The sequence below is a fragment of the Sceloporus occidentalis genome, unplaced genomic scaffold, assembly GCF_023333645.1.
Source record: "Sceloporus occidentalis isolate IW3139 unplaced genomic scaffold, rSceOcc1.0.p SCAF_6, whole genome shotgun sequence".
NCBI classification, from domain to species: Eukaryota; Metazoa; Chordata; class Lepidosauria; order Squamata; family Phrynosomatidae; genus Sceloporus; species Sceloporus occidentalis.
The window spans coordinates 40,850,271-40,859,694 of NW_028316986.1; the positions used below are offsets into that span (position 1 = coordinate 40,850,271).

Consider the following 9,424-nt stretch of genomic DNA (forward strand, 5'->3'; position numbering starts at 1 on the left):
ACACCACAACACAACATTGAAATTCTTAAGCTATCAAAATATACCATTCCCAGGGAAAATGGGCTTTTCTTTCAGATTAATATTCAGAAGCAGTTACAATACTTATTTAATTATAAAATATACAAGTGAGGTCACAATAAAATATACAGAATATACATGGTCACAAGTGAATACACAAGACAGAGCCCCGTATTACAATATAAAATTTTTCCACTCAAAATAATACAATTTTTTTGAGACTGGTTTTTAAAACAACAGCAACTAGTCCCCCTTTCATTTCTGCAACGATCCTGATACTTCACATTATTCCTGTAATTTCCAAGAGCTGCATACATTTTTGAATAGCAAAAACAGCAGGAGGACACCATTTAGAAATTACCAGCTGGAATTAAAGTCTGATAAACAATTATTTATTTATATATCCGGTGATATTGGGTTAAATGACATTTCAGTCATCAACGATGTTCACTTGTGTAAGGTCTTACACAATTCTACAATTCTTCCCCATTCATATCTAATATTGGCCTCAGATGTACTGCAGCATAAACATCTGGGCCAGTATTCTGTATCAGCTACTTAGTTAAGTAGATAATGCAGTAACCTAGGCAACCTGTCTTGGTCCATCTGCCAAAAAAACCCTGATGGATGCTCAGATCGAGCTGATGCTTGTGGCAATAGTCTCACAATCATGACTAAGCAGTGATTGTAAATATGGACTTGTTGCCTAGATTTACGCATCCATAAGTGTTCTGTATTAACAACTGCTACTTAGTCACAACAGTGACACCATTGCCATGATTTTACCACCCTCCCCAACGTTACCAGGCATCAGCTGCATGGGGAAAAAGGGGGTCCAATCTGCTAGCAGTCGGAGCATGGGTCAATGGCATTTCCATCAGGTTTGGAGCTGTTACCACTATGTTTCTGTGTCAAATATGTAGAAAGTTCAATTATTACATATCTAGTACAATGACATACGACACTGATAGTGAAGAAAAGGATGTTGCTTTCTTCCATTGCCAGCCTACATAGTTTCTATGCAGGCTACACAAGACGAAGCATCCACCTTGTGCATGGCGTTTGGACTTTATCTCTTGCTTAACATCTGGGTGAAATTCCTAGTCAACATATGGTAAATGGTTTAAAACAAGGCTGATAACTGATACTTTGAACTCCCATTTTCTTGGAAACAGCAAAGGACATTAATGAATCACATAGAACTACATGAGCAACTCTAGAATTCCTTAAACATAGTTATTTATAACTGATTTTAAACTTCACATTAAGCAGAAGAGTTCTGTCCTGACACTTATTCAGATACGTGTAGCATTACCTGGTACCTTGAAAACTGGATATTTACTTTTATGTAAAATCCTTCAGACCTGGAGGTAGTTCAAAATACATTCAAATGGACAGCACAAGTTGCATCTGCACTACAAGGTTACAGAAGTTTGACCCCACTTTAACTGTCATGGCTTCTTCCTAGAGAATTCTGATATCTGTCGTTTGGTGAGCTACTTAGAATTCTTCACTAGTGAGTTCTAAGACACTCTTGTGCACTAAAGCATTCAAAGTCACTCACCAGACCACAGATCCCAGGATTCTATAGGCTGCAGCCAGTGCAATCAAACTGCTGTAACCTGCGTATTGCAAAAACATTATATTGTCTAAATACAATTATTAATCCCAATTATAATACACCCATTGAATCCATGGAACATACATGCATGTTGTTGACTTACCAAGTTTCCATTGATTTAATGAGGTGGGACTAGCAGTTGGATAATGACTGTTTCAATCAACTTAACATTTTGTGCAACACAATCAAAGAGATGCTAGACTTAGGAGATCATTGCATGCCAAATCTGTGCCGTGATAGATGCAGGCATACGATAATCTCCCCCGTTTTGTTAGACCAAGGCAATAAGCCAGCTATCCCTGAGGTAGTTAACATATAAGAGTCCCCCCCCCCCCCCCGCCGCCAGTTCTGTATTCATGAAGAAAGAACATGATAGTAGTGGTGGGAGGCCTCCTCCCTCCTGATTTCTAGTGTATTAATTAGCACATCTGTTGAGAGCTCCCACATATGTGCAAGCTTCCTACACACATCCCAATGAAAATACATAAGTGTTGGACTGGAGCTGGATATCCCCCCACCCATGTGAAATAAAGGACCAAACAGGGATATAGCCTTCTAATGAATAATAAAATCCTGATGGTGAGAGAACTGCTCAGCTAGTTTTGTAAATATCTATTTATTTCTTTATTTTTCTTATATGCCACCTTTCTCCCACAGGTAGCTCACAGATCAAATAAATTAAAAACTTAACAATAATTAAAAAAAAAAACAATTTAAGACCACCTCATTAAAGCAGTATAAAATTATGTTAAAAATACAAAAGTTAAAAGCATAAATAAACATAACACGTACCTCAATAAGAAGCCTCATCTGGCAGTGATTATATATTAAAAGCCTGCTCAGACAAAAACATCTTTGCCTGCGGGTGAAAGGAAAGTAAGGCTGCAGGGGCTGCAGAATGCACCAGACTACCCCCTAAGGGGGAGTGACACCACTGCTCCTTTTGGGATTTGCCTGTGTCCCTCTAAAATACTGAAGAGATAGCGTGAGTGAGGGGAGGCTCAGTGGGAAAACAAAGGAAAGGCCTCAGGTTTTTTTTAATTTAAAATTTAAAAAAAATTAAAAATGTTAATTTTTTTTAAAAAATATATTACTTTAAAATTTTTCTTTAAAAACATCACATCTTACCAAATTTTCACTTTAACCACATACCACGATGTACATGTAATTGCATTTAAGATATGCATACACTATTGCAATTTAAAGGTCTAATTTTAATTTTGCTAGTTGGTTATGTCACAACTATTGCCATGATGTGCAGTGATATGTGGGAATTGTGATTTATGAGTAACTGTACTACAAAAAACATTACTAAGGATACAGAATACTAAGATTGTGGTTGACCCCAATATTGATTTTGGATGATACAACATGGCTATGCAAAGATATGCAAGCTGCCCCAGGGCATCACTAGGGTTGGTGTCATCCAGTGTGGTAACTCATGGTGTCACCCCCCCCCCCCCCGACCTCCTCCCATATCACACCATACAGAATACTAAGGATTCTTTATGATGTGGTCTGGGAGGAGGTCACAGGGGATGTGGCACCTAGAGTTACTGCACCAGGTGACACCATCCCTCGTGACACTACTGGGAAGGGGACCAGTTTAGCTCACCGTATATAAATGTTCCAGAGGAAAGGATCACTTACTGAGAAGGCCTTCACTGGTGTCCTCACCAAGCAAGCCTCTGGTGATGGTGGGACCAAGAGAAGCCCTGACCTGATGATCTTAAAGATCTGGCAGATTTGTATGTGGAAATAATGGTCTTTCACATAGTCTGGACCCAAGCCAAATATTGATATAGAAGCATGTTCAGTAATAGCCGGCTGTGTTTAATGCAGAAAAAGGGCTTCAGTGGAAACATATATATATCTCATGTTTCACATCAGGGTTACAGATTGTCAACATGTTTTTAAGTCTGCAGGAAAAAATAATGTATGTTTTATTTTAATTTTTGGATTAAAAAACCCAGTGACTTTAAAACCACAGTTGGACAACTTGTAACCCTCCAGATGTTTCCAGACCACAGCCTTATAATCTCTCATTATTGGATCTGCTGTCAAGGACTGATAAAAGCTGTAGTTTTTAGAGGGCCACAGAATACCCACTTCCACCTTAAACCAACAAGTGCTTACATAGCTGTGACTGTAAAAATCTTTTGAGTTGCCACACATCTGTATGCAAGAGCCCTCCAAAGCAGCATGGTGATCTTTGCTGGGCCACTTCCATCATGCAAGACCTGGGTTTATAATCTTACATTTGGCAGTGAAGACAAACGACATCAAGATCAATGTGGTATTCTTACTGCAATTTTCAAAGCTGGTTTTTGCCATGCCCATAGAGAAAGACTCAGTATATTTTAAGAACTGAATGACACTCTTTGGAGGACTCCCTTCATGAAAGTGAAATGGCAGCTAGCCAGCTAAGAGGTTGTTACTACTTTCAGTTCCAAAGCGCTTGGTTTTGTTTTAATTCTCTTCTCCTTTAGTATCTGGTGAGAAAGCGCATTTAAAAACCATTCCACATCTTGCTCCTCTTCAGGCCACCTTAAGTATTGACCTCTTTGCAAAAAGGCTCTGATTGGCTGATATTTCATAAGCTGATACTGAGAAAGTGATCCAGCTACCACCATAATGAGGACTTCCTTCAGGTCACAAAAATACCTACTTTGGGCAAAATTAAATGCTTCTACACACCAGCCATCCTTGAGAAACTGCTTTGTCACAACACAAATAGTTTTCCGACAATTCCATATGGCATCACGGATGTTGCTGATGTGATCCTCTCCTGGAAGGAAATCTCTGTCTTCAAAGCAAAGAGAAAATCTGTTTTTGTCAGAATATTGGGAGTCAAGGTGTTTTATCACAGCATTTTGAACCCACTCAAAGTCCTTGTTGCTATAGCACACATAGGCATCATATTTATACTTTTTCTTACCCAAGTCTGTCTGGCGCTCCTTCATCAAAGTTCTTGTAAAGGTCTTGTACCAGACAAAACAAGTTCCCCTAAAACGAGTGAAAACTATCACTGCAGCTAGGAACATTGTCAAAACAACACAGGTGGAAATGAAAAGTGACAACTGTAGAGACTCCAAGATCTTGTCTTCATTGCAAACATCAACATTTAATTCATGAAGTGGAACACCAGCAAGATCACGGGGTCCAAAACAAAACATGTCATTTGGTGATCCAGCTAAAGTGACATTGGTTTCATTCAGCCACCCAATCAGGTTGCTTAAGAGGCAATCACAGAAAAATCTATTATAGGTGATATCCAAATGGTCTAGGGCTGCAAAAATCTGAGGATCTGGGTAAAGAAGTTGGTTTGATGATAACTGAAGTGTCCGCAGACTTTTAGGGAAGGTATTGTGAGAAATGTAAGTCAACAGGTTAGATGCTAAGTTAAGCTTATTCAGTGATACTAGGCCACTAAAGATACCCTCTGGAAGGAACCTAAGGTAATTATTATTGAGATGGAGAACTTGAAGTTTGGAAAGTTTCTTGAATACATCCAAGCATGCTCTTCTCTCCCATATAATTTGTAACATATTTTCACCAAGATCCAAGTAGATTAGCTGGTTGTTTTCTGCTACATCATTATATTTGTAGCAATAAGAAAAACGATTATTTTTCAAAAGGATATACTGCAAAACTGGAATTTGGAGAAGCTTGTAAAGGTAACCCAAATTGTCCAACCTGTTTCCTTCCAAATCAAGAAATATAGAATTTACTTGGTTGACATCATTTGATTGTAGCCGATTGTTTCCTCCTAAAAAAACAGAGAGGGGATTTGGGAATGATGGAATTATTTTTAGGGCATTATCCCTAAGATTTACCTCCTGAAGTTTTGGTACATGTTTGAAGGGATTCTCACCAAACACCCCAATATGATTATTTTGTAGATCTATAGAAATGACATTATGAAGTCCTTCAAAAGTGTAATCGAGGAGTTCACCCAAAAGATTGTATGATAGGTTTAGCAGTTGTAAGCTCCTAAGGCCATAAAATGCTCCTTTTCCAATTTGATTTATCTTGTTACTGTTAAGATCAAGCACTCCCAAATCACCAAGGTGCTGAAATACATTTGAGTTGAGAGGGAAAATATAACCATGTGAAAGATCAAGTAATTGGAGGCTGCTTTTAGCAAGACCTACAAATGTATCACTGTCTGGATTCCGGAGGTTAGCATATCCAAATGATGAGCCCATAGTGTGGTGTGAGAGTTTCAAGGCCACAATGCGAGTTCCCTGGACAGCTGTACAGAATTGCTGTGTAGTGGCCACATCCCAACCATTACTGCCAACATCCAATGTTTCTATAACAATATTTTTGAAAGGATTCCCACAAGCTGTCCAGTTCACAGAACTGTCTTTGTACAACCTATTAGAATTAACACTAAACAGTTTGAAAGCTTTTCCTTGAAAGCTATCAAGATCTCCTTCACAGATAGTCCTAATTTGGTTTAGCTGCAACATCAGAGTGTTCAAGGATTTCATATTGTAAAATAATGGATGAGGGTGAAGCCTTGCAATTTTATTGAACTGAAGATCTAGATATTCTAAAGAAATCAAATCTTGAAAGTAATCCTCTTCCAGAATTGATTCATTAAGCTCATTGTAGTATAACAAAAGTTTACTTAAATTGAACAGGCCCAGGAAGGCACCTGTGTCCAGTACAGTCATTTTGTTTCCACCTAAATCTAGTTGCTGAAGATTTGGCAAGTTTCTAAATGCTTCTCTTCTTATAGTTACAGGAAAAATAAACTGTGTTCCAAGCAACAAATACACCAGTTCCTTCAGCAGTGGGAACGAGGTGGCATTCACTTCCTGGATCGAGTTGTAGTTTAGGGAGAAGAAAACAATGTCTGCAGGTACAGGTGGAACCTGAGTGAGGTTGCAATGATCATAGTAAGCAATCGTGCCTTCCACTGAACATGAAGGAATGGCAAGTATTTCTCTGCATGCATTCCTCATTCCAATGAGAAACATTAGGAGATAATGAAGCATCTTGCCTATGCCCTGTGAGGAAGGAGAGAGAAAATAATACCATAACTATTCCAAGCAAACTAGAGAGATTTGGATTAAACATAACATAATTGCAGAACAAATTAAGTCTTAGCTGGTTCTGTTTCCAGTTCCTAAGAGTGGCTATCTAGAAGCTTCATAAGCTTGAAGCCATTGATCAGTTTGTCCTCTGCATTTCCTAATCAAGATTCTGACTCTCAGGATTGAGATTCTGTTTGACCATTATATCAAAAAAACTGATGGGAAATAAAGACCATGGTTTAAATCTTTACTCCACCATGAAATTCACTGCGAGCACAATTTTATATACTAGGGATGGGTGGTTATGTCCTTCCAGATGCTGTTGGACTACAACTGCTATATTGGTCACCACTGGTTGCTGGTTAGGGATGCTGGGAGTTGCCATTTAAACACATCTGGGGGGATGTAGTTTCCCATCCTTGCTATATGTAGTGGAGAATTTACCCCCACTGGCTTGGGAGAACAATAAAGTTCCCTCCATCTGGACTGGTTCTTTGTAGGAATCCACACTTGAAATATATTCAGCAAGGACATTACTGCAGTTTTAAAAAGAAAAGGGTAAAAGTGAAGAGCATGCAAGATTCCATGCTTCCTTAGCTGCCAATCAGATGAGTCCCCTAAAATGGAATTATGATTTGATTCCCCTGGCCTTGACATCTTGGCAAACACACCACCCTAACACATCCAGTCTTGATGATTTTGGAAGCCAAGCAGGATCAGAATTTGTTTGCTTGGGAGATTATTAGGGAATACCAGAGTTCTCCAGAAAGGGCCAAGAAAGCATCTCGTTGAAAACCTTGGAGAGATACTGGCAGTCAGACACGATGGACTGACTCAGCATGAGGCATGCCTCTAATTTCTACTTTCCACTTCTACTTCCCCTGCTGATGATAAAACTACAGCTGAGAGAGCTATGATGAAAATTTGCTGCATTAAAATCATGTTCCAGACCATATGCTACAAACATTCTTTACCACTACATTTATATTTTTTTAAAAAAATTCATTATTTAAAATATTTTATTTTATTTTATTATTCCCCTCTAGTCTGAAGCAGAAGAAGCAGGGTGCATCCAGAACGAGGGCTATTAATACAGTTAAAATACATTGTGCAGCTTTTCTTTTTCTCCAGAATGATGTTCTTTTTGTGTGTGGAAAGAAAAAAGAGATGGAAAAAGAGACAGAAAAATATGGAAGGGTTACAAGTGGAACAGATCACAGCCTGCTGCCCTTTATAAAATTGTGCAGATGAGCACAGTGACTGTATGACACAACCATCACCTTGAAGCACCCATACCCTTCTTGCTAGGCATTAAAGCAAAGCTCTTAACTAGAAATTCAGGTTCAGTAAACTGCACATAAACTAAGATCTAGTAACATATCTCAATTTGATAATCAGTTTTCTTTTAAAGTAACTTGTAAAGAAGCTTTCTTGGTTTAATCTGCACTGCAAAAATAATGTAATTTAACATTATTTTAACTGTCATGGCTCAATGATATGAAATTCTGGGATTTGTAGTCTTGTGAGATATTTAGCCTTTTCTGTCAGTGTGCTATGGTTCCACATACAACTACAAATCCCAGGATTCCATACGTTGGAGCAGTCAAAGCAGTATCAAACTTCATTATTTCTATAGTGCAGATTAGACCCCTGTAAGGGAAATTTATTTTTGCTGCTTATTTGATCTGATTTCAGAAGCTAAGCAGGGATGAACCTGATTAATACTTGAATAGGAAACCTCCAGGTAAGATCCAAGTAGAGGTCTGGAAACCATATCCTATGAGGAGCAACTTTGGTCATTGGGTATGTTTAGTCTGAAGGAGAGAAGGTTAAGGGCTGATATAATAGCCCTGTTTAAATATTTGAAGGGATGGAGCAAGCTTGTTTTCTGCTTTTCCAGAGACTAGGACACAAAGCAATGGATGCAAACTGCAGGAAAAGGGATTCCACCTCAACATTAGCAAGAACTTCCTGAATGCAAGTTGTTTCACAGTGGAACACTCCCTCGGAGAGTGGTGAAGTTTCCTTCTTTGGAGGTTTTTAAACAGAGGCTGGATCGTCATCTGTTGGGGGTGCTTTGATTGTGAGTTCCTGCATGGCAGGGGGGTTGGACTGGATGGTCCTTGAGGTATCTTCCAACTCTAGGATTCTATTCCAATATGTTTAAGGCAGAATTCCAGTCAGTTTTCATTTTACTTAAGTTTCTGCAAGGAAAAATCCAAAGATTAAAGTAATTTCAAATGTCAGAATGACATAGATAAACCTTAAAAATCAGGCACCTTCTGTTCAAAAAGGAGTGCAGAACATACTGTATAGACTGGACTATCCTTAAATGGGATGCCAGCTAAGCTGTAGACCACATTTAACTTTTCCACAGTTTGTACTTACCAGCAACAAAGGCCATAAAATATCCCAATTATCCAGTCTTCAAGTGTATTATTATTACTACTGTTGTTGTTATTGTTGTCCCAACTTTTCCCAGCCTGGGACTCAAGATGGCCTACCATATTAAAAAAACATAGCTACAAATATAACATGTATAAAAATTTGGATAGAAAATGGAGAAACAGAATGGTTTCTGATTGGCAAGGTATTCAGGCAAAACTGCATTTTACCACACTATTTGTTTAACTTGTACACTGAATGTAGCATACGTACATTCTGTTATCTGAGGCAGGAGGTGTGTAAATTGGAAGAAAAAACACCAACAATTTAAGATATACAGATGACACTACACTAC

General features: G+C 38.5%; 1 protein-coding gene across 1 annotated transcript; it reads right to left on the reverse strand.

The window, feature by feature from the left end:
- Positions 1-3,103: 3,103 nt before the first annotated feature.
- TLR5 (toll like receptor 5) lies at positions 3,104-8,886 on the reverse strand. Its single transcript, XM_089529389.1, has 2 exons — positions 8,635-8,886; positions 3,104-6,657 (listed from the first exon to the last, which is right to left on the reverse strand). The coding sequence occupies exon 2, from the start codon at positions 6,643-6,645 to the stop codon at positions 4,063-4,065; it is 2,583 nt and encodes an 860-aa protein (XP_089385515.1). The 5' UTR covers positions 6,646-6,657; positions 8,635-8,886; the 3' UTR covers positions 3,104-4,062.
- Between the last annotated feature and the right edge of the window lie 538 nt (positions 8,887-9,424).